Genomic DNA, 25678 nt, shown 5'->3' with positions numbered 1-25678 from the left:
ATGGGACTGTGCCAGGACGGCGACCACTATGCAGTTAGCACTGCCGCCTCGCAAGGCCTGCCTGAGGTTCTGAGAGCCACGTTCGTCCTAGTCACCCACTGGGGGTGCGCTTCCCAGTTGGCATCTCTGTGTGCTGGGTTTACAGGGCAGGGCCCCCGTGTAGCCCTGCTGGACTCCAGCCTCTCCTGGCTCCGCCATGCAAGCCCCGTTTTCACGCCCTCCGCCCTTGCTCTTCTCGTGCCCCAGGTGGTCATTTGTGGGCGGTAGGAAGTGAGCCGCTTGGTTATGTGATATCCTCATTCTCTTCTTTAATTTTTAGTGGTATTGATATTTTGGTTTTAAAAAAGATGTCCTCCACTCTTTTGAGTTATCCGTTTTCTCCAGTATTTAACAATTCATTCAGATTCTTCCATTCTGGAGGCTTGTTGGTGTGTGAGGAGAAACAAACCTTCCATCACTGCCTATCCCTCAGAGGCCACTTGTGAAAGGCAGCTATGCTGGCTGTGGCCTGGGACTCAGCCTCAGGGTGCCACGAGAAGCACTTATGTAGAACTTTCCAGATCTCCTCCGACCCTTGGGATTTCCTCATGAGAGTCCGAGTCTGGGAGAAGCACTGCATCTGGGAACAGGGAGTAGACGGGGCAGAGCGCCCACTTGTGCTTAGCACGCAGCTAAAATCTGCCGACTCAGCAATGCTTGGAGCAGGGAAATCATTCGGGCAGTGTGTGGATGCTCCCTGGGTGCGGGCATTGCTGGGAGGAGGGAGAAGCCAGGTGACCATGACTGGAGGAAATGGTTCTGGGACTGGGTGGTGGCAGAGGTGGAGGCCATATGTGCCTCTGGGGTGCTTCTGCAAAGAAGAGTGATGTACTTACTGATAGATGCAGGATATGAGAACAGATTTGGGTTAAGGGCGACCCCTGGTGTTGTGGCACAGGCTTCTCCCTCCTCCCAGCTCTGCCCGCACACCATAGGCACTCTCATCAGGATCGCTAGTTGTGAAGCCACCATTTCCTGAGTTGGGACGACCAGGCTGGGGCTAGAGGAAGGTGGGTGTGGGTGTGAGGGCCCTGCCCTGGCCACGCAGGGGGGCTCTGGAAGGCTGTTAGAGGTTTCCCTGTGTAGACTGTGGCCCTAGCTGCTGTGAAGTGACTGGAGAGGAGAGTTCGGCCTGTGCCCCAGTTCTCTGCTGGCCGGAAGCAGGCAGGAAGACAGGGCAGTGTCTCTGGGGGAGGGCGAGGGAGGTCCCAGTCACAGGGAGTCAGCCGGTGTGTGGGTGCCGAGAAATGCAAGGTGAGGGCTGAGGTGGGCCTGCTGCACAGGGCGGGCCCAGAGGCTTGGCCTGGGCTTTCCAGCGCAGGTGGGGATCACGAATGGCTGTGAGGCTACTAGAGGGAATGGGAAATGGACACGTGGTGACACCCAGGGCCAGCTGTACTCTGGCAGAGTGGGGAGCGGGTGTGGTCCTGAAGTTGGTGTGAGAGGTTAGCAGGAGCCAGGACATGAAGGGGAATGTGGAGGAGCGTGGTCAGTGGTCATCAGGAGGGGAGGTGGTGCCTGAGGCAGAGTCCACAGCCGGAAGGAGGTGAAGACAGACAGCCAGCACAGGAGGCACAGGTGTGCACACACACGTAAAAACATACTACACGCACACTCACACACCACATATATAAACACAAACAGTAGTTCACATGTAACACTTCAGCACAGGCATGCACTCTTACTCGTGTAACCTCCACACGTACCGCTTGCACATGTGTTTCATGCTGTGCGGTAGCATGTGCCTGCTGCATCCAGCTTGCCCCTCCCTGGTTGCGGTCTCAGAGGTGGAGCCAGAGCACGGGGCTGGATCTGGTCTTCAGTTGGGCTTGAGAACCTGGGGAACAGGTGCCTTCATGCTGGCTGTGGAAGTCGTCCAGGCGTCTCCCTTCCACTGGCTAATAGAAATGGAAACGTCCTGTGCTCCTGTTACTCTCTGAAGCAGCCAGGACTCCATGACTGGGCTCATTTTGTTAACTTGGCGGAGACATAGTGGGCGATGGACAGCATGCTTCCATGTGGTTGAAACAAGCTGATCAACTCAGAAATGCAAGAAACGGACTCATGTGCTAGTGCATGTCGAGCATGATCCCAGGCAGGGAGAGGTGGCCCCTGCCCCCAAGAGCGTCCTTGCCTGGCAGGAGGGGATGCCCCTTTGGATTATCCCAGCACACAGGCACAATGCCCTGGATGGGGTGGCCAGGGGCTCTCTCAGATTTCCAGTGAGCAGACAGAGAAGCTGTGAGGACCAAGGGAGGCTTGGTCCTCACAAGGTGACATCTGCTCTGAATCTTATAACAGAAAATGCCGCAGTCTGGCTGGGCACACAATCACGAGCCACCACACAGCTTGTAGATTCAAACAGCAACTCTTTATTCCCGAACTCACACCAGCCGTCTACAATCACGTTCTGGGGAAATCCACGTTCTCTGCCCATATCCACCTCCACTGGGCTTCTATCTCCAAAATATACTGTCTGAATCCCGTGAGAACTCAAGGGGAACTCAGGCAGCAGGATACGCCCTATTCCCAGCAGGAATAATCTTAAACCTGGAACCTAAACTGGGAACGCCCTAAACACGACTATCTTAAAACCGGGAACACCCTAATCTGCCTTGGTCCTTGAGCAAGGTCACATACATTCAATGTCACTGCAACATGGGGTACGCTGGCAAGGAAATTGTCATACCTACTTGGCTAATGGCTCCCAGCATCTCCCCCCTTCTGATTAATTAAACAACAAGCAATGTGGCTTAAGGACCGTGCCTGGTAGGTTGTCCAATTCAACATATGGTTCTTACCCGTCATCGGAAAACTGACCTTTAGGCGTCAGCCTCCTGTCTTAGGTTGATACCACTGCAATTGAATCATACCCGTCACTGACTACCGGTCCAGCATACAGCCATGCTTGTGGATAGGTCTATGCACCAGTGGGGGGGTGAGGTTCTTTGCCTCACCTCTGTTGGCCCCCAAATTTGGCCTTGGTGCCAGTGGGGGAGTGAGGTTAATGTGGCTTATGGACCGTGCCTGGTAGGTTGTCCAATTCAACATATGGTTCTTACCCGTCATCGGAAAACTGACCTTTAGGCGTCAGCCTCCTGTCTTAGGTTGATACCACTGCAATTGGATCATACCCGTCACTGACTACCGGTCCAGCATAAGCCATTGGCCCCCAAATTTTAGACCATCACTAGCAGAAGGGAGGAGGATACAGAAATGCCATGACACCAAGCCAATTGACGGCTCCTTGGGAAAAATTGCATCACTGGTGACACCATCAGCAAAGATATGTCAGCACTACCACAATTAACATGGGGTGCGCTGGCAAGGAAATAAAAATTGCATCACTAGTGACACCATCAGCAAAGATATGCCAGCATTACCACAATTCGCTGCACCAAACGATAGTTACATAGTCCAGGCAAGTTCTGCAAGCAGTTCAAAGCAGAGGAATCTATCAATATGTCCATTTCCTCCCAAAATCCGTTTCCTCCCAAAGTAAGTTGACTCTTTGATTGAGCATTACTTGTTGAGTTCTTCACCGGCACTGGGATGGAGATAGGAATTCTGGCAATGATGCTAAAGAGACATTATCCTGAAAAGAATTATTAAATATAATGAAAAGGAAAGGTGAAAGTAAACAAACAGATCTGTTAACCTACTTTAAAAACAATCCTTAACAGCCTTTTACCTAATTTAAACTAGTAAACAAACAGATCTGTTAACCACCTTTAAAAACAATCCTTAACAGCTGTTTACCTAATTTAAATTAAACCATTTAAATCACGTGAATAAAAAAATAATAATAATTCGGATCCATTTTTTCATGAGCGCTCCTCATATAAGAAATATGGACATACGCACATACAGACATACAACACAAAACACAAGAGTGTACACAAACGTACAACACATAAGAAAATAGTAAAGGCCTTGTAGCTTTACCTAGGTGAAATCTCCATTGCAATGTTTAAAAACTCCACAGTCAAAAAATAAAACTGATCAGAAAAACATTAACCTAGGTTTGTATGAGCTCAAAAAATAAAAATAGAACCTTATGATGTAGAAAAATGCAATAATAAAATAGCTATTGAAAAAAGCATCCTGGTTAATCACTGTCGCAGATGTAAGAATGGCCAAGCTGGAGTTCTGGATATCAGCTGTTATGGATTTGAGTCAAATCATCTTCTTTTCGATCTGTAGAAACTGTTTTAGTTAATCTCTCTGGAATCCAAATGGGCTGCTGTTCTCCCTGTGGAAAAACACAAACAGACCCCCGACTCCAGACAATCACTGGGTCAGGACCTTTCCATTGTCCTGTTAGAATATCTTTCCAAAGTACTTTAGGCTTATGTACATTTTTTGGATACATATGCCTTTCCGCAGCACTAAGTCCTGATGAATCCAAATTTAAAAAGTTTAGAGTAAAAAGCGTTATTTTAAGTTTATCTTTGGGGGATATATACCCCTTTCCAATTCCCTCTTTTTGCTTTAATAAGTATGTTTTAATAGTTTGATGAGCTCTTTCAACTATGCCTTGTCCCTGTGGATTGTATGGGATTCCTGTTATATGAGTAATACCAAATGATGAGCAAAATTGTTTAAAAGAGGTAGAGGTATAGCCAGGACCATTATCGGTTTTTAACTGTTTAGGAACGCCCACAGTGGCAAAATTTTGTAAGCAATGAGCTATAACATCTTTAGTTTTTTCTCCGGCATGAAGGGAGCCCATCAAAAATCCAGAAGAAGTATCGACTGTAACATGTAAATATTTTAATTTTCCAAATTCTGGCAAGTGTGTGACGTCCATCTGCCAAATATGGTTAGGTATCAGTCCTCTAGGATTGACTCCAAGATTAACTTGTGGTAAAAATGTCACACAATTTTGACATTGTTTTATTATATGTCTGGCTTGTTCCTTAGTTATTTTAAAACGCTTTTGTAAAGTATTAGCATTAACATGAAACCTTTTATGAAAATTTGTAGCTTCTTCAAATGTAGAGAAAATATGTATGTCATGTGTAGTTTTATCTGCTAAATCATTGCCTAAACTAAGGGCTCCAGGCAATCCTGTATGTGCCCTAATATGTCCTATAAAGAATGGATCTTTTCTGTCCCAGATTAGACTTTGTATAGTGGAAAACAAAGAGAAAACAGTAGAAGAAGGGGAAATCCTACCAGCATCTTCAAGAGATACTATAGCATTAACTACATACTGACTATCAGAAAATAAATTAAATACAGAATCTTTAAACATCACAAAAGCTTGTAAAACTGCATTAAGCTCTACCTTTTGAGCTGATTGTTTGGGTACTAAAAATGTAAAAGTTTGATCAGGGGTAACTACTGCTGCTGTACCATTATTTGACCCATCAGTGAATATATTTGGAGCATTCATGATAGGTGTTTTTCTTGTCATTTTAGGAAAAACTACAGGATGCTTAGACCAAAAAGACAACAAAGGATTAGATGGTAAATGATTATCAAATGAAACATTAGATTTACACATGATTATTGCCCAAGTATTTAACTCATTAGCTAACTCATCAATTTGATCCATAGTATATGGAGTAATAATTTTATTGGGAGAAATTCCAAACACTCCCTTCGCTGCTTTTATTCCTTTGAGTATTAATTGTCCTACAGCTTCAGGATACCTAGTAAGAATAGTGTTAGGAGAATAAGATAAATGTATCCACAATAATGGACCTTCTTGCCAAAATACTCCTGTAGGAATATTTTTTGTTGGTAGTACAATAAATAATAAAGGCAAACTTATATCAATTCTATCCAAATGTATGTTTTCCATATATGTTTCAATAATTTTTAATGCCTTTCTTGCTTTAGGAGTTAACATGCGGGGTGAATTTGGATCTGATGGACCTTTTAGAATATCAAATAAAGGTCCCAATTCTCCTGTTGGTATACCTAGATAAGGCCTTATCCAATTTATGTCTCCCAATAACTTTTGAAAGTCATTAAGTGATTTGAGTTGATCTACTCGTATTTGAATTTTTGGTGGACGGACCATGGTTGAGGATAATAGAACTCCTAAATAATTAATTGGAAAATTTAATTGTACTTTATCTATTGCTATCTCTAGATTATAATTTTTTAATAAGTTTGTAAGTGTGGCATAACATTCCAGCAATATGTTTTTATCTTTATGTGCCAATAATACATCATCCATATAGTGAAATATTTGTAGTTCAGGATTTTGATTTCTAAGTGGCTGGATTGCTTTGTTAACATATATTTGACACATAGTTGGACTGTTAGCCATCCCTTGAGGGAGTACTTTCCATTCATATCTCTGATCAGGACCTTCATGATTTAATGCAGGGATAGTAAATGCAAAACGTGGACTATCCTCGGGATGAATTGGAATTGAAAAAAAACAATCTTTAATATCTATAGCTAAAACATGCCAGGTTTTTGGCAAAGCAGACAATTGAGGAATCCCTGATTGAGCAGGTCCCATAATAACCATCTCATTATTAATGGCTCTTAAATCTTGCAACAATCTCCATTTACCAGATTTCTTTTTGATGACAAAAATGGGAGTATTATGGGGAGATATGGAAGGTTGTATATGTCCTTCCGCTAATTGTTGTTTGACCAGATCATGGGCTACTTGTATCTTTTCTTTAGTCAGGGGCCACTGAGGAACCCACACTGGTCTTTCTGATTTCCAAGTAATTTTGATTGTCTCAGTGGCCCTTTCTGAAAATCCAACCCATGTCTGTCTGTTCCTTGATCTATTTGTACTGGTGCTGCTATACCTTGCCCTTGTTTTCCTAATCTTTTTTCTTTCCTAAAGCCTTTTCTAGCCCTAGTAGTGGGCGCATTAGGATTGATGTTATTTGTTAACGTCAAACCTAATTGATCTAGGACATCTCGTCCCCATAAATTTATAGGAAGATGATCCAATACATATGGCTGTATAGTTCCTTCACATCCTTCAGGATCCTTCCAATCTAATATCATAGAACTTCTATGGGGATTAGTCGCCACTCCTAGGCCTCGAAGCGTTTGAGTGGCTTGTTGTAATGGCCAATGTTTTGGCCATTCTTGACGAGATATGATGCTAAGGTCAGCTCCTGTGTCCAGTAGCCCATTAAACTCATGACCTTGAATATTTAGTTTTAGCATTGGGCGAGAATCTAAATTTAAAGACAACATAGCCCAATCTACACTTGTGGAGCCTAATCCCCTGGAACCTCTTTCTACACTATGACTAGGAAATTTATTATGTAGGCTGGGTATTATTAACAACTGTGCTATTCTATCTCCAGGTGAAATTACTGATATACCTCTTGGAGAACTAGCTATAATTTTTATTTCACCTACATAATCGGGATCAATTACCCCAGGACTTATCATAAGTCCTTTTAATGTAGATGAACTACGTCCCAGTAATAAGCCTACTGTTCCTTGGGGAAGAGGTCCTTTTACTCCTGTGGGAATGATTTGAACTCCCATCTCTGGAGTTAATACTGCTCTGGCAGAGGCACAGATGTCCAACCCTGCGCTCCCTCGGGTTTGTCTGATGAGGGATTTAATGGACAATGTGTCCTGGGCACTACCCTGATGGTGTTGCTGGGATCCTCCACTGCCCCGTATATTTGTGGTTGTGGGCCCCGGAGCATTGGGCCCCCCTGTCCGTTTTTTGGCAATGGAGCCTGATGCCTTTCTCCACGATATCTTGGATAAATACCTGGTCTTTGTCCGTTTTTTGATAAGGGAGTACCCTCTATGGTGGTTTGAGAACGGCATTCATTAGCCCAATGTCTCCCTCTACGGCATCGTGGGCAAATACCCGGTATTCTATTCCTTTGATACCTACTTTTGTTAAACCCTCCTCTTATGGGGCAATTCCTTTTAAAATGTCCTGTTTGTTCACAATCATAGCATGTTTTTGGCCTGGCATCTAAAGCCTGTTGTACTGCAGCTGCCAAGACTTGTCCTTGTTCATTAATATCTCTACATAATTTAATATATGTGTTTAAATCTTCATGTCTCCATGGTCTAATAACCTCTCTGCAGCAACGATTTGCTTGGTCATAAGCCAGTTGTTTTATTAATGGCATTGCTTGTTCTGTATCCCCAAAAATTTTGGCAGCCGTTTGAATTAGCCTATCTACAAAGTCAGCGTAAGGTTCATTAGCTCTCTGTATTACCTTAGATAGCTGACCTTGTAAATCTCCATGTCCTTGTAAAGTCTTCCATGCCCTAACTGCGTCTGCAGCAATTTGTGCATATATAGCAGGATCATATTCAATTTGTTGCCGTTGACCCTCATAAGGTCCTTTTCCTAACAACATATCTAGATTTCTTTGAGGGTAACCGGCTGCTGCATTTCGCCTAGCTGTCTCCGTGCAAAATTCCTCATTGGCAACCTTCCATAACAAATATTGTCCTCCATTTAGTACAGATTTACACATGCTAGCCCAATCTGCTGGCGTCATGTCCAAGTTAGTAATGGACTCAACCATGCTTACCGTGAAGGGAGCTTGGGGACCATAGGTTGTTACAGCCTCCTTTAACTGCTTCACCGTTTTAAAATCTAAAGCACGGTGAATTCGCTGCCCTCCTGCCTGTTCAAGTACAGGGCATGCTAATCTTTGAGGTCCTGTCTCAGGATCCCATTTATCAACTACGGGGTTTGAGGGCCACTCAGCTGTCTCCATCGGTGGGGCTGTTGGTTGAATTACGCCCTCTTGTGATAAAATGGAGTTAGTAACAGCCTCCTGTTGTGGCCTTTTTCCTAACAACCCCTTTTCCTTTAAATTTTCTTCCTCTGTCTGACTAGCTCGAGAGACCTTCTCTTTTGCTTGATCTAAAATGTCTTTCTCCATGGTCTGAACCTCTAACAATTTACTTAACATCTTTTCGGTTTGTTTTTTACTAATTTCTAATCTACTATAAAGATAACGCAACCCAATAAGATAGCACAAAACAAAGCCGAAACTGAATGAAACAAAAACGGAATAAAAAATCGTTGTATCAATTTTCTCTTCCTCAGGGCCGACAAACTTCAAACCTTTAGTCAACCATTTTTTCCAGTTTGCCTGAGAAATTTCTAGGGATAGGCAGCTTGAAACAAAAACAAGATAAATCAAAACAATAACACATTGTTTTTTGAGTTGGTCACCCATTCTTTCGCTCTTCCTCAGGGGCAAGCAATTTCACTTACCTCCAAGCTTCAGAAGTTCCCCGCACGGGCCGCCAAATGCCGCAGTCTGGCTGGGCACAAATGCCGCAGTCTGGCTGGGCACACAATCACGAGCCACCACACAGCTTGTAGATTCAAACAGCAACTCTTTATTCCCGAACTCACACCAGCCGTCTACAATCACGTTCTGGGGAAATCCACGTTCTCTGCCCAAATCCACCTCCACTGGGCTTCTATCTCCAAAATATACTGTCTGAATCCCGTGAGAACTCAAGGGGAACTCAGGCAGCAGGATACGCCCTATTCCCAGCAGGAATAATCTTAAACCTGGAACCTAAACTGGGAACGCCCTAAACACGACTATCTTAAAACCGGGAACACCCTAATCTGCCTTGGTCCTTGAGCAAGGTCACATACATTCAATGTCACTGCAACATGGGGTACGCTGGCAAGGAAATTGTCATACCTACTTGGCTAATGGCTCCCAGCAAGAAAAGACCTGTGTATGGATAGGAAGGGCTTTTGAGAGAGAAGGTGGAGTGCAAGGAAAGGCCAGGGTACCGAGCTGCTTGAGATGGGGCAGTCCACAGCACCTCACAGTGCGTCCTGTACCCACCTGGACCATGTCCACACAGTCCTAGAGCAGGTCTTCAACAGCACCACTGGCTCCTCCTGTGTGATCCAGGGGCTGGCCTGTCCCCTAGTGAGCACCCTCTCTTGCTGGTGCAAACCCAGCTTCAGGGCTCTCTGAAAAGGAATTTTCTGATTGTAACTTTCAGACCATGAACATGCAGCACAGAAACCTCCCAGCTCTCACCCAGGAGAAAGGGGCTTCATTGCTGATGTACCCAGGCTTTAGAGCAGGGCGGGAGCCCCGGCAGTACCCTTCACCCTGACTAGCTGGCACCTCACAGTGCAAGATGACTGTGGTGCCTTCCAGAGCCTCTTCCTGACAAACAGGGCTGTGGAACACTAAGCACTGCTTCTTAGTTGTTGACTCGGGGTAAGAGCAGTCAGGAGTGGAGTTTGTTCTGATTTTAATTAGCCACCTCCACTGAGTTGTGAATAGTCATGAGCATTTAGAAGCTGTTGCGTTGCCAGCAGCTGAATGGCCTTATAGTAGTAGACAGTTCACTGTGTTGAACCCAGGATGATGGTGACACTTGCCAGTGGGCTCTACCTGGCCTTTGAAAGGCAGCGCATGGAGGCATCATCCACCAGAAGCCATCCTCGGCTCTCCGGAAGCCTCTCACAGTTCCCAAGAGTAGGTGCCACTTGATTTTTAAGTTATTGTTGAAAGCTTTATTTATACAGTGGCATGTGTTATGTATTAAAAGGACCACTGTAGTTGGGCATCTGCATTTTGGTGCAGTGTCTGTCACACACTGGGCCAGCAGCAGGGGCATCCGAGCTCATCTCTTTGAACTTTCAGACGTGCCCCGTATAACTGGCTATTGTTGAATTGAGAACAAAAGTCGCTGTTAAAAAAGAACTAAAGTATTGCCAAGATGCTGATTTCAGAAATCCACGTCAGGGCTGGAGATGTGGCTTAAGCGCTAGTGCGCTCACCTGGCATGCGGGGGGAGGGGGGGGCTGGGTTCGATCCTCAACACCACATAAAAATAAAAAATAAAGATATTGTGTCCACCTAAAACTAAAAAAAAAAAAAAAAAAATTTTTTTAAAAAAAAGAAATCCATGTCAGTCTTCTGAAGTTATTTCTGCCTTCATTACCTCCTGAAGATGTCCTTTAGGAGACAGGAGCAACTCAGTGTCAGTGCCTGATTTGGACAGGAGAAATGCAGGCTCTGCGGCAGCCTGGGGCCTGTGGCCATGTCTTGTGACCCTGAGCAGCTTTGCTGCTCGCTCCTGTGTGTTGGTGATGCAGCAGATGATGTCCTTGGTCCCACTGTTGCAAATCCATTAGAGTATTGTTCTGGACACTTCCCAAGTGCTCCAGAAGGCTCTGGGCTCATGAGGATGAGATTATTGTTGTTCTTGGCTTTCAGTTTCCTGGAGAAGCTTAATGGTGCACGTGCTGCTCAGCCCAGAGGCTCTGGCGTGGTGGAGCATCCATTTCTGAGCTAGTTGCCTTTACAGGTAGTGAGTCTGGCACACAGGCCTGTCTGCAAGAAATTGTGTCAATTAGAGGGTCAGTGTCTTAGATAAACGTAAAACTAGAATAGTACAGGAATTGAACAGGCTGTGGAAATGAGATTCCTCTGTACCTCTGGGGAAGCAAGACTGAAAAGTAGTGTTCTTGGTAGAGCCCTTTGCCTTGAATGTCAAGATGTTCTCAGAAAGATGCCACTGGCTCTGATGGCCTCGAGATAGAGCTGTCCTGTGCTCCGCACAGCCCAGGGTGTGCCAGGGTGATGGAATGCGACCCACTGAGCAAGGCGAACAGGGGCCGTGGAGTCTGAGGCCTGTCCTGTGTGTGCCATGCATCACAAGGTCTGCCCTCCCTGGATCACACACCCGCACTCTGCAAGGACCTTCTAAGTGGTTGGGCATCCTGAGCTTATCTCTTGATTGGCCATTTTGAACTGGGAAGCTCAATTTTTTTTGTCAATGTATTTGGGATGAAGACGTTTTGTGTCTAATGGTCTCATATCCTCACTCAGTATCCAGAGTGTCCATAGTGTCCTGGATACTTCCCTTAGCATTGGACCAAATACCAGTGGACCGTGAGCTACACACTGAGGTGGATACACCTAACCCCAGCATCTGAACATGGGAGCTTCTCCTCTCAGCCAGATGGGACACAGGTGCCTTGGCCCTAAGGACGCTTCTCCCTCTTCATGCCACACAGGTCTGTCTGCGGTGACTGCAGCACCTCGGTGTGGTCCTGTGCTCTGCAGCTGGCTGGGTAGAAAGGTCCGCTTCATCTCTTCAGGGAACTAGATCTCAGTGCTGTGGTGCAGTCAGGCAGCCATGGCGGAGGACATGGCAGGAGGACCTGGTGTCCGTTCCCAGCCCCATTCAGAAGGTTAACAAGGAGCCTGAGTGGAGGAAGGAAAGCCGAGACTGGGAAAGCACCTGATTTCTGCTGTGAAGATGCTTGCCTCCAGGAAAGGAAAGCAAGACTTTTGAATCTGGTGTCTGGAAAAGCGGTTGCTCCTTCTCACTTAGAGTCATTTTCCGATGACCAGAAATCATCGGTCAGCCATCTTTGCATGTCCCATGCCGAGTGGCGATTAGTAGCCTTGCTAGAATAATGCCATAGGCCAGCAGTTCCAGAAAGATGCCTTCGGGACTGTCTTTCACTCCAGGCCTACCTGTGTCCTGCTGGGCCTAGCCTTTCTGGAGCCCACTCTGGTGCGGCCCCTTGCCACCAGCCCAGATGTGTGTGCCATGGCCTCTGCCTTTGCCCCACCAGCCCTGTCTGGCCCCTGACTCAGCACTGATGAGCTTCCTGAACAGGGCTAGCTGCTTTGCCCGTCCACTTCAGCTTCTGCAGCCAGAGCCCAGGAAATGCTTCCAGACATTACTGTAGCTTTCCTCATCTCTGTACTTTAAAAATACCCACTGCACCTCAGTAGCTGCAGAATCACGTGAACACACTTGGTGCCGCTGAACTTTCAACTGTGTTGGCAAAACCAGTCCTGGTTGTGAAATGAAACTGTAAAAATGATATGGTGAGAAACTGGTGCTGGGGAGAGGATCAGTTCCCCTCCCCTCCCCTTTCAGCCTTTCTCCAGGAATCCTATTTAACCATGGGTCCCTACCTTTTGAAGTGTAAATAAACACTTGAGATTCTGACTACTCCCTCTTGAAATGTAACAGATGCCTGTGAAAAGAGCCCTTTCTTCTTCTTATCTGTTTCTGTGCAAGTGCCTTATGTTAGAGACCCTGCACAAGGCCACATAGATTAGGAATTTTTTTTTTTAAAGGAAAAAGCCCCAATAATAGGATGGGTCTAAGATGATGCCAGATAACCTATAAACGTTTATGTGTTGTGAGAAACTGTGGATCAGGACTCAGAATTTAGTTTTGTTTTCCTCTGGGCCAGCTGGTGTATAATAACGTTTGGAGTTCTCCTCTCCGAGTGCGGCTTGCTGCTTCTTTTTTTTTTTTTTTTTTTTTTTTGAGACAGAGAGAGAGAGAATTTTAATATTTATTTTTTAGTTTTCGGCGGACACAACATCTTTGTTTGTATGTGGTGCTGAGGATCGAACCCGGGCCGCACGCACGCCAGGCAAGCGCGCTACCGCTTGAGCCACATCCCCAGCCCCAGCTTGCTGTTTCTTGACCAGTCTGTTTCCTGCAACAAAACTGCACATAGGGGCTGGGTCTGGGGCTCAACGGTAGAGCACTCTCCTAGCATGTGCGAGGCACTGGGTTCGATCCTTAGCACCACGTAAAAATAAAAACAAATAAAAATAAAAGTATTGTGTCCAACAACATATATATATGTATATATATCTATCTCCATCCTGCATGTAAAGGAGTGGACATGGGGCTAGGGGTGCAGCTCAGTGCTGGAGTGCTTACCCTGCGGGCGCGAGACCCCAAGTTCCACCTCAGCACTGGGGAAAAAATTAAATAATTAATGGCAAATGTAATTCAGTACATTCCTCCAGAAAGCACAGTTTTTCTCAGAAGGTTTGTATTGTGTCTGCTGTCGTGCACACTGGTGTCCGATTGGTACCTGGGGTTTGTGTTCCTGCAGTAGCCAGGTTACTGATGGCACTTCCAGTCTGTAGTACCTTCAGTGTAAGAAATCTGCAGTGCCACAGGCGAGGGTTACTGGCAGGAAAGCAAGGGCACATGTGCGCCCTTTTGCTAGCTGGGCACCTGGGAGCCAATGCAGCTTCGTTTGTGTGACGGAAGGGTGCCGGGTGTGCTCTTTGGAGTCTTGGAGTCCCAGGTACTTGCGTGGGCTCTAGAGGGTCCAGATGGTAACATGACACAGAGGAGCCCTAAAGCCAGCAGCAGCATGGTGGCACTCTGGTGCTCGTGCTGACCAACCTGTTAGACACTTGTATCATTTCTTGCGGCCTCCACATTTCCTCATTGCTGAAGATCTTTCAAATGGAGATAATATGTAATCTCATGAGGATGCTGGGAAAAACCAATGAGATACTCTGTGTGAAAAGTATTTGAGAAATATTAGGAACTGTGGAACTAGAGGGACTTATTAGTTGTTAATAATTTAAGGAGCAGAAGTGTTCTTTACAACTCAGGAAACAAATGTGTGGCCATCGTGATTAAAAACCCTGCCTCCCCAACCTGTTGCACCCTCCTTAGTATTTACCATCCTTGCGGATGCTCAGTTCCTGTCCTTCTTAGAGGTCTGCTGCTATCCAAAAAAGGAATGTCATCATGTCCTGTGGTTTTTATGCCGTAAGCCCAAGAACTCACTTGAAGAACAAGCTCCTTCAAAGCTCCGGAAGCTGAATGAGCAGCATTCTGTAACACGATTCTCTGGACCCTGTTGCTGAACCATGTGGTAAATAAGTCAGTCTGTATTGGAAAGAGCCACTTTCTTGCACTAAACTTCATTTTACAGGTTTGAGATGGCTGGGTTACTGGGGCACCACGCACATAGCTCTTCACTGTGCCCAGCCCTGTCGGGCGCCATCTGGGTGTGTGTTATGTCTTGTTATGTTCAGACACCGTATTTCAGGCCAACTAGCGATAATGCAGTGCTCTCTTCAGGAACTAGTGCAGTCTTCCCGTGTCTTCTTAGTTTGCCTCTACCCTGTGGCCTGTCCCCAGCTGGACACCGTGGCAGTGCTGGGGAGGCATCAGGGTCACCTGGAACCCCCTCGCCCCCGGACCTTGGTGCACCCAGGTTCTCAGACTCACCGTGGCTCACTGCCATGCCTCCCGAGCTGGAGACTTTCTTGGATGAAGCAGTTCTGACATTGTGTTCTGTGGGGGCCACACCGAGTGACCACGCCTTCCAGTCCTGATGCACCAGGGATCTGAAAGATCACTGCAGTCTGGCGCGGTAGTGCCATTAGTGCCGTGACTGGGGTCTCGGTCTTCTCCCCCACTCGGACAGCAAGGCCAGTTGTCCGAGTAGGCACACCCTGGGGTAGAGCTACACTCACCTGTTCTTTCGTAATCCTACCCCTTTGCCCTGTTTGGGATAGAATGTTCCATGGAAACTCCCTTTTTGTGTCCCCTTCTCTTGCTCTGCCCTTGGGTGTGGCCTTCCTAGATGTCAGTCAACCTGCTGACAGCAGACATCAGGAAGCTAGACTCAGCCCCCCCAAACCTGACCCTTTGCCTCATTTGAATGGCTTCTCCCCAATAAAAGGGGTCATCACGTGCTCGCTCGCGCGCGCTCTCTCTCTCTCTTTCTCTCTCTTTTTCTCTTTCCACAGTCCCCTAAGATCAGAGGAGCCGTCACAGGACCCGAAGAAAAAGGTATCTCTGTCTCTTGTGTGATTATTTTGTGAGCCCAGTTCACCTGGTGTGACCCTGAGTGTTTTGGTTGTGGAACTTGACAGCTCTCTTCACAGTTATTCTCAGGAGCAGCAGAGTAACATCTGCCCAGTCCCTCGTGCATCATGCTTAATAAATATTATTGGCCAAAACACCATGAATTCTCGTGAACTTCGTTATTTCTGAAATGACATTAAAAACTTGGTGGATTCAGATGTTGTCACAAGCATGCACTGTATGAGGCCAAGGAAGGGGAATGTGTGTGGCGCCGGGCTCACGTGAGGGCCGCTGCTTTGCTGGTGGCGGCGTACTCTTGCTGGCCTCAGCAGTGTGGAGGACATCTGCCTGTCAGTTCTGTCCTGTTTTAAAAACATTTGAATGTGCTGCATTACTTTAAAGATTCACACACTTGATTAGATTTTAAGTCAACAGTGAGATTTTGTGGCATTCTTAGAGTGTGCATCAATTAGCCCTATATAGCCTTTTCTCTGGGAATCAAGGTGTGGTGCAGCCTCTCCTGGGCCTTTGCCACTCTAAATCCTGTCCAGGTAAATATCAAGCTGGTGCTACTATCCTTCTTTGAAGGGACATTAACATTTTTGAATTTAAAAACCCAATATCTTTCTCCCTGGTTACAAAATCATGCCTGTTGTAGAACATTTAAGAAATGGGTGGAAATAGGAAAGCTGTACTCTTGATACAGCCCCCTGCCGTGCAGGCATGGAGTGCACCTGCACCTGTCGTTCAGTCTCTTGGCCGGGAGGCCACAGGCGTGGCCTTGACTTCTGCTCTTGGTGTTGATATCATATGCTCTCAACAACTTCCTGCACCAGTCACCACACCAAAATAAGGTTGCAGTGGATGACTGGTGGAATGTTTAAAGTAAGTAGGACACCAGAACAGACCTGGCAAAGTGTGCGTGGACACTGAAGTGATAATGGAATCGAAAGGGACCTGGGATACCAAGCCTGGGGTGAAGAGCGCTGCCTCGCATGCACAGGCCCTGGGTCCCTTCCACGCCTAGTTCCAGAGGGAAGAAAGAATGAACAAAGGAAAAGCACAGCCATAAAGGAAGAAGGATTTAGCAGGGCAGAATGATGTTCTGCCACCGGAAGGTCCTGGGGAGTGATGTGGACACTTCCCGGCCCTGCCTTCATTCTCCAGGAGAGAGCTCAACCTTAATGCCTCCTCAGATGGACTTGGAGTAAAAACCCAAAACTTAAGTCCTTAGTGATCCACTCTTCCTCTTCATCCCATGCCCACCTTCCCCAAAGTGTGTCAGCTAAGCCGCTCTCTTTTCCTTGTGTTCCCCATAGGTAGCTGCAATTAACCCAAACCACCCGCTTGCCCAGATGCCTTTGCCCCCGTCAATGAAAAACTGCATTCAGCTGGCAGCCTGTGAGGCCAACGAGCTTCTGCCCATGATCCCCGACCTTCCTGCGGACCTGTTCACATCCTGCCTCACCACTCCCATCAAGATCGCTCTGCGCTGGTAAGAGCCTGCTGGGGCCGGGTCCCAAGTCACAGGGTCTGAGGCTGCAGCCCAGGTCTCCCGAGGCAATACAGCAGGAGCATGCTAGTCTCCCTTGACTCACAGGACTCCAGGCAGATGCTTGTGAGTGGAAGGTGCTTCTCCCTCTGGATCAGGTCACATGCAGCTGGCTCCTTTGCAATTTCTAAGAACAAACTTGTGCACCTCTTTTAAAGTGTAGAAGTGCTGTTGCCATCAGATCGGTAGTTCGGGTAACCAGCTTGCGTTTGGGGAGAAAAGGCTATTATGAAAAAGAATTCATTTCATTTCTTGTCCAAGTATAATCTCCAGTATTCTCATCAGTAAAGAAGAAGGCCACAGCCTGTTTCCCACTACAATTCTTAGAGTCCAGAACCCTGGGGAATATTCTGGGAATTACCCAGATGGGTGAGCTTGCCCTTGAGACCCATGTCTCTGGCAGTGCTTACGGCGGGCTGTGTGTGTGCTGCTGACAATCCAACTTCCTGCCCAGGCCGTCCTGCCCTCTTCTGTTGTGGGGGTGGTGTGGGGTGGAACCCAGGGCCTCATACATGCTGGGCCAGGGCCTGACCACTGAGCCGCACTCCCAGCCCTTTTTTTCATTTTGCTTTGAGACAAAGTCTTGCCCAGTCTGGCCTAAAACTTGTGGTCCTTGTGCCTCTGTGCCTTTCTTTAACAAATCCTTCCTGTTTTGATGAAAAGCTTGCATGCAGCCACTGTCCCCCAGCCAGTAGATAAACATTTCCTAGTGCTCGGGCGGGAGCTGTGCAGCCGCGCGCGGCACACACTGTAGCGTTGTGGGGGTACTTTCTTGGGGTTTCTGCCAAGTCAGCGTTGCAACCCAAACTCCGTTTTCTGGTCTCTTACCCAGACTCTAGAGAAGCTACTGAGAAGTGTGGGTCTTGGGGGCTAATGATGACAACAAAGTGATCAGCCCTCCGGAGACCCCTCAGGGTGCCACAGCCTGGGGCAGGGGTGACCTGAGCTTGTTGAGGTGCTATGTTGGAGGAAAATGGCCTCCTGCTTTGCCTCTGCAGCAAAGTCCAGGTCAACCCCAACCCTGGGATGAGGGGTCAAGAGAGTGGGGCTGGCTGGACGGCAGCCCCCAGCCATTCAGTTTCCCTCCCACTCTCTCCCAACTCCCAAGACTTGGGATTACCAGGGAAGGGCCTCCTTCTAGGGCTACTTCTCTCTGAAAAGTTAGGAGGAGGAGAGGGCCTGCCTGGACGGGCTGCAGAGAGGGCACTGGTGTGTCTCTGCCGCCTGTGCTCCCCCCTCCACACTGCCAACAATGACGGGGCCTGGCCAGGGCCATTGTCTTCTGAACCCAACACACAGCCTTATGTGGCCAAGCCAGACACGCAAGGAGCACAACCACAATTCGGACAGAAATGGACCAGAGGACTATGTGAGCAGAACCATTGTCCAGTGGGAATGTACCGAGTGGAGGAGAAAAGGGAGGTTACTAGTAACAAGAAGTAAGAGCAGGGGACAGGAATGTAGAGAGGACCAAGTAGAAACAAAGGTTCTGCAGCCTTTGAAATGAAGAGCACAGCAGCCGGGTCTGCAGAGGCCCTCACCAGGGAGCACAAGGAGAGGGGCCAGGACGCGGGAGGGAGGTGGGCGCCGTCACACAGAAGAGCATCTGCACTGGGAGCAGAAAGTGGCAGAGGAGAAAGTGCCGGGGCACAAAGATGCCTCACCCAGAACTGGGAAAGGCGCTCCAGCCAAACAAGAGGAGACGGAAGACACTCGTAGGAAGAAGGTGCATGGGGACGCCACCCTTCTGCCTCACTCTCGGGCCCCTTTTCCCTTCCAAGGGTATCTGCCTTCTTTGGGCTGTAAGGACAGTGTTCTTTCCCCGTCTGCACTGTGTGAACTATGCCCCCAGGAAGAGCTGCTGTCCCTGTGACCCAGGAGCTCATGCAGTGAGTCACTGCCCAGTTCTAGCTGGGTGCCGAGTGCCCACACTGAGCTCCACAGGGCACACAGAGACTTGTCTCAGCCCTCATCTTCCAGCTGAAGTTAAAATGTGGCCCTAAAGCAAAAATGCACTTTTTGAATGGGCATTTTTATTTTCTTTCTCTTTTAATAGTAGGGATTGAGTCCCAGTGTACTTTACCACTGAGCTGCATCCTAGCATTTTCTTCTATTTTTAATTTTTGAGACAGCGTCCAAATTGCCCAGGCTAGCCTCGTACTTGCAGTCCTCCTTCCTTCAGCCTCCTGAGTGCTAGGATTGCAGGCAGGCTCCGGCTCACCTGGGCTTCAGTGGGCATTTTGTGCAAGGCAGAGAAACCCTGAGCTTCTCAAGGCAGTGCATGACCCAACATAAGCCAGGGCCTGTTGTTTTCCCAGAGTTCAGGGACATCACTAGGGCTGTGGGATCCAAGAGGTCTCCTTGCATGAGCTGAAAGTGGAATCTGAGCATTACTGACAGCACAAGTTTGGAGGAAGCAAAGGTAGCTCCCAGACAGATGTGCCTAGTGCAGGCAGCATCCCAAAAGAGTGAGAAGGGCAGCCCCTCTGGACAGGGAGGATTCAGAGGAGATGGGTGACTTCAGAGGGTGGGCCTGGGGCGACTGCGGAGGTGTTGAATGTTCTCATTTCCTGCAGCTCTGCGGGAGAGCCCCTGAGCTGTTCACATGAGTAGATATCTTGAGAGTCATGCTTGTGAAGGTGAGCCAGGTGACCACAGTAGCCCTGGGACCTCACTGGCTGTAACCATACCAGACCTCACGGGCACATTCTAGAGAAACAATAAAATGAAAGGTAAAAGAGGCAGTACAACTGGAAGGCAGGAGCTTCTGCAGGAGCACATGGATCCACTGGGGAGCAGGCCCCTGGCCACTCATCTCCCGCCTCTCCTCATGGACTCCTTGCCGTTACTGCTGAGTGCACGCCAGCTCCAAAATAGACCCTGTGCTGCAGCTTCGCTCTCGGTTGCCAACCCAGGGTTCACTGGGGGTCGGGGATTCCCAGATCAAGGCAGCTGAATGGACGTGCAGGGAGGAGGGAGAAAGGAAAACAACACCAGTGGAGGCTGGAACGGCCTCCGCGCCTGCCCTCGCCTGCTCTGCCACGCCACTCCCAGATCCTGTGGCCAGACACAGGCCATTTCATGGAGTTGGTGAGCTCCTCCCTGGCACTGTGTTCTTGCACTCTGAGTTAGCAAGCACAGGCCTCCACTCGTGAGTGGCCAGGTACTCCAGAGAGTTACTTCCGCTTGGAGGCCAGGCTCCTGGCTCCAGGGCAGGCCCTTGCCCTCCCCAGGGATGTGCTTCTGTCTGCCAAGACATGATGCATTACATCCATAGCTGCTTGAAATTCTTTTTGGAGTGAGGATATGATTAAATTTCTTTAAAATACACATTTAGTATGACATGCAGTGAAAGACAAATCAAGTTAATACAGTTACCATAAGGCAGACTTTGGATCCGATAAGCCACAGCTGCAGACAGTTGTCTTCAGATAGCCACTGCCTAAAACAATCAAGCAGTGTCTTGGGTGGGCAATTCTTTTACCATGAACCACGCTTTGCTATACCAAGGTGCTGAAGTCAGATTAAAGAGAACATGTTGCTAGGCCCTTAGACTCAAGATGGTAGAAGGGGCACTGTGCACTTCTTTGCAAGAGATGAATTTTAAAACTTTTTTCTTATAAATGAAGAAGGGAATATAGTTTGTCAAACAGTACTTATTCATGTTGTCAGAGTTAAGGGCTTTATTTTTTTCATTTGAAAGTCTACTTAAGCCAGGCACACTCATGCACACTTGTAATCCCAGTGACTTGGGAGTCTGAGGCAGGAGGATGGTAAGTTCCAGGCCAGCCTCAGCAACTCACTGAGACCCTGGCTCTAAATAAAATAAAAAGGCCTGGGAATGTAGCTTAGTTGTAGGGTGCTCCTGGGTTCAGTTCCCAGTACCCACCCCACAAAAAGTCAGTAATTTCTAATTTAAATGGATCATATATTCTTTGCAGAAAATGTACTGAAAAGTAAAGATAATCCAAGATTTTACCTTGAAAGGTCAGCAAGGGCTAACTTTTCAGTGGCCTGCTTCTCAAGCTCTTCTCTGTGTGTGCTTTTGGATGTTGGTGTTCGTAGGCTGTCACCGTCTCACAGGCAGAAGCCCCAGCGTCCTCAGGCCATGACCGCTGGAAGTGTCCTAGACCGCTGGAAGCACTTGGCGAGTGTCACACTCCCACTTAAGCTGTGTCAGTGCCCTGTGCTCTGCTTAACCAATGCCCGGGCTTTAGGATTTAGGATCCCCCAACATAAAGGCTGGAGAGCTCAGGGTAGCTCTCAGATTGGGTCAGCAGGCTTTCTCTGTGGCGCTTTATATCGTCAATGATTTTTTTCAATTAGGCTTTTTGGGTCAAAAGCCGCAACACTGTAGTTGTGGTAAGAAAGCTGAGGACATAGTGCCAAGCCAGTGAGCACAGCTGTGTTTCAGTACAGCTTTATTTACAAGAACAATCTGCCGTGAGCAGCCGGGGCCATCAGCACAGACCAGACATACTCTGTCTTTCCACAGCAGCAGCAATTTCACACGCCACGTCACTCTCAGCAGTTGCAGTTCATGGAGTGCCCGTGGTCATTGGCAGTCATCGGCTGGACCAACACAGTTTCCTTTGTTCCAGTCTTAATTTCTGGTATCTGTAACACCCAAGTCACACATTATGCTTTATACAGTGAGATGTGTGGATTTCCAAAATGTGGTCACGGGGTCTTAGGAGGCTGCTCTGAGAGCAAAGGCAGGGAGCAAATACAAAATCAGGTCACTGCAGATGGTCAGATGAGATTATGAACCAGCCCCAAAACTTGCTCTGAGCTCAGAACTCACCCTAGGCTAGGGTCCAGATGACAGGCAGTTCAGAAGCAGGGAGCTGAAGCTGGGTTGAAGCCTGGGGTTAGGGTTAGGGCAGAGGGTTGTAGGTCCATCACTGGTCCATCTCCTGATGGGTTCATCGTGTGGTCTGGTGATAGGTGGGGGTATGTGCTCTGCCCAGTCATGGGGTTTTCTCCCCCTCTGGGTTTCAGGTGAGGGGTCACACCTGGTAACTGAGAAGCTCATGGCTGGTTCTTCGGATAATGCCCAGGCAGCCATACTTTTCTGGTTTGATTCAGGAAGTTCACAGGTGGCCCGTATTTGTTAGCACAATTTATTTATTATTTGTGCTTTTGAGTGTGCTGTGCACCTTTGGGTTATTGCTTTTGATAAACTCTGTATGTCCAACATTGAGTAGTTGTCTGTTTGCCTAGACAAGTTACCAAGCCACTCTGCCTTAGCATTTTTGAGTTTCTCAGAAGGAGTGGCTCTGAGCAGACTGCTGCTATACCCTGGAGGTACTCCGAGCAGCATACAGCCTGGCTCTCCACACATCAGGGTCCAGACTTGGCCCCAGGGCTATAGTTTGCCAGTTCCTGCTCCAGAAAATGGAGCCAGGATTGAGCTGAAAATGACTGTCGTATTTATCTATTGGACAGTAGATGACCTAGAAGAAGACAATGCTCATGTCATGGGTGGATATGAAGTGTCCTTAGAGGCTTGTGCACCGAAGGCTTCGTCCCCAGTGCAGTAGGGCTTGGGGTGGTGGTTGGAGGTTACTGGATCCTGAAGGCTCTGACCTCTTCAGTGGGTTAATCCATTGATGGCTTCATTATCTTAATAGACTACTGGAGAGTAGTGGAGGCTCATTGAGGTGGGGCCTAGGAGGAGGAAGTAGGTCACTGGGGGCATGCCCTGGAAGGGTTTCTTGTCCCCAGCCCCCTTTCCCCTCCCTCCCCTCCTCCCTTTCTGTGGTACCTGGCCACTGTGAGCTGAGCAGCTTTCTTCTACCATGCCCTTCCACCATGGTGTCTTGCCTCACCCCAGGCCCAGAACAAGGGAGCTGACCAGCTGTGGATCAAATCTATGAAACCATGAGAAAAAGAGAGAACGAGAGACCTCAAGTTGTTCTGGTCAGTAACGCTCAGGAAGGTCTCTCCCAACTCTTTCTCTCTCAGTAAGATAATGGTTTGGAAAACTAGGCATGGTCGTTAAAGAAGTCGTCTGCTCTGTGAACCCGACACAGCCCTGCTTCACATGTGCAGCACATGTTCATGTGCACCGGGGCAGGGCTGCTTGCGACTCTTATTTAATGATGAAATAGTTCTTGGAAGACTTTGCCTTTTCTCCTTCCATTTTTGTTTCAGTCCTTCTAATTTTCAGAAACTGATTTTGGTAATTCAGAATGAACAATGACATCGTCACCTTGCTCGCCATGTGTCTCTGTGCAGTGTAAGAGTCACAAATGTATTTTCCCTTTGGCTGTTTCCTGTCCCTCTGATTGAGTGGCATGCGGCCATTTAAGATTCATTCTGGGCATATTTGTGTGTGGCTGATCATGACCTGTCTGGTGCCCGTTGGTGCTGTGGGGCTTGCTGTGAACTAGATGAATGCCGTTGCGTCGTGCAGCCTGCAGCCCTGACTGACATCAGGAGTGGGGATGGTAGACACTGTTTTGGATTGAATAGAGGTCAGGATACTTACTTTCTTTCAATCACGTTGAGGAATTTCAAGGAGTTCAAGCGTCAGTGACGTGGTGTTCATGCACATATCAACATGGGAAGTCTTGCTCTCATGTGCCCCCTGTGAAGGTACAGGAAGGAAGGAAAGAATTGTCCACCTCTCTTGCAGAAGAGAAGTGACCCAGTGGGGACAGAGATACTCACATTGGCCAAAGGTAGCACTGGAGGTGTGAGAGAGGAACAGCAGTCAGGAGCTGGCAGAATGCATGTGTGCCAAAGTCCTAGGTAGGTGAATATGCTTGGTCACCTTCTCTGGCCAGGCCGCTGTGCATGGTGCGTGTTCGTTTCAGACACTCCTGTGACGTTTGCTGTATATTCTTTTCTTGATGACTCAGCTGAGAATCAGTAAGATCCATTTTTGGAAACATCAATTTCTACAGTTTGGGATGGAGGTAACCTGCCATTTGCTCTTTGAGGAGTCTTCTAAATTTCAGCTTCTTTTCTAGACAACAAATTTTGTACTCACTGATCTCATCAAGCTTCCTTTGAAAACATGAGCCCGGTGAAACTGTCTTCCCACTGCGCTTTTAGGGAGAGCAGCCCCCAACCCTCCTGCCCACAGAGTGCTGAGCTGTGCCTTCTAGACCTCAGTCACAAGGGAGTTTGGTTTGGGCTCTACTTGGGGAAAATGGGCTTTATTGTAGGAGATCTTCACTGAGGCCCAGCGTCCTCTGTCCTGTGCAAACCTTGTTGTGCTTCCCCGTGCTCCCAGTTATCCAGGTTAGAGGACCTGTAGTGTGCCCACCCCAAGGACAGTACCTTTCCCCACACTTAGACGTTGTCACTGCCCCAGGGTCGTTAGGGACATTTTTCTGTTAGGATGAACAGTTCATCACGTAGTGTGACCGAGTTCCACTTAAAAAAAGTTAACATAAAACTCAGGTTTATGTAGATAAGAAAGGGAATTAAGCCCCTGGAGTGGCGGCCACTGACTCCCTGCACTAAGCCCAGGCTTCAGGCTGCCATGGGAAGAATGAGGCTGATGGATCCCAGTGTCCATTCAGGTGTGGGCCCCTACTAGGAGCAGGCAGAGGCACGGCCCAGGGGCTCCTGGTTGTACATGTGGCTCTTCCTCCTTATTCTGCTCTGTGTGGGTGCAGGCAGGAAGGAAAGAATTGTCCACCTCTCTCGCAGAAGAGAAGTGACCCAGTGGGACAGAGATACTCACATTGACCAAAGGTAGCACTGGAGGTGTGAGAGAGGAACAGCAGTCAGGAGGGAAGGCAGCTGGAGATCCCAAGGGTGATTGAATACTGGACTGAGAAGCAGCCTGCAGCTGAGACCAAGAACAGGTGAGAGAGTGGGAGGCGGGGCAGAGTGGAGAGCGCAGCCCAGTGTGACTAAGGCAGCTAAGGTGCCAGTCGCCAAAACCACAGACACTGCTGTGAGGTTTGCTGTATATTCTTTTCTGGATGACTCAGCTGAGAATCTGACCCAAAAGGTCGGCATGGAAGTGGGGCTTCCCACAGGAGAGAAAGCTTCTCACCAACAGCAGTTGGAACAGGAGGAGAGCAACAAGTGGAAACTCTGAATTCAGGGGCTAGAGCGAGTTTCGAGGTGAAGTGGCTGCTTACTTTGCCTGTGAGCTAATCAAGTTTTTTTCTTGAGGAGCAAAGTCATGATACAAGACGTACATTTAAAACAAACATGAAGGGTTGAAATCAAAGGATGAAAAGAAAAATATGAACTAACAAAGTTGGTTGACAGTTTTTTTTTTTTTTAATTACAAATTCCATCCAACAATATATTCTAAAAAGATACATTATAACCAAAGGAGATTTGTCCAAGAAAGTCAAGTTTGGTTTAATATTTGTAATTAACCTGATTGACAAACAAAAAAGAAAAATTATGATTATCTCAGTAAATTATTTCTTTTTTGTATTAATTTTTTTATTTATATATGACAGTGGAATGCATTACAATTCTTATTACACATATAGAGCACAATTTTTCATGTCTCTGGTTGTATTCAAATTATAGTCACACCAG

At 47.6% G+C, this 25678-nt stretch overlaps 1 protein-coding gene across 2 annotated transcripts in view; it reads left to right on the top strand.

The window, feature by feature from the left end:
• The window catches only part of Rptor (regulatory associated protein of MTOR complex 1), a 339912-nt gene that overhangs the window by 162424 nt on the left and 151810 nt on the right, over positions 1-25678 (top strand). For both annotated transcript variants that reach the window (XM_046463332.2, XM_046463333.2), the window contains one exon: positions 16926-17101. In XM_046463332.2, the coding sequence (XP_046319288.1) occupies positions 16926-17101 (176 nt within the window). The remainder of the gene's footprint in view (positions 1-16925; positions 17102-25678) is intronic.

Source organism: Marmota monax, unplaced genomic scaffold, assembly GCF_021218885.2.
Source record: "Marmota monax isolate L192 unplaced genomic scaffold, Marmota_monax_Labrador192_F-V1.1 WCK01_AAM20220418_F8-fsc00220, whole genome shotgun sequence".
Classification (NCBI taxonomy): Eukaryota; Metazoa; Chordata; class Mammalia; order Rodentia; family Sciuridae; genus Marmota; species Marmota monax.
This window is presented reverse-complemented; position numbering and strand designations above follow the sequence as displayed.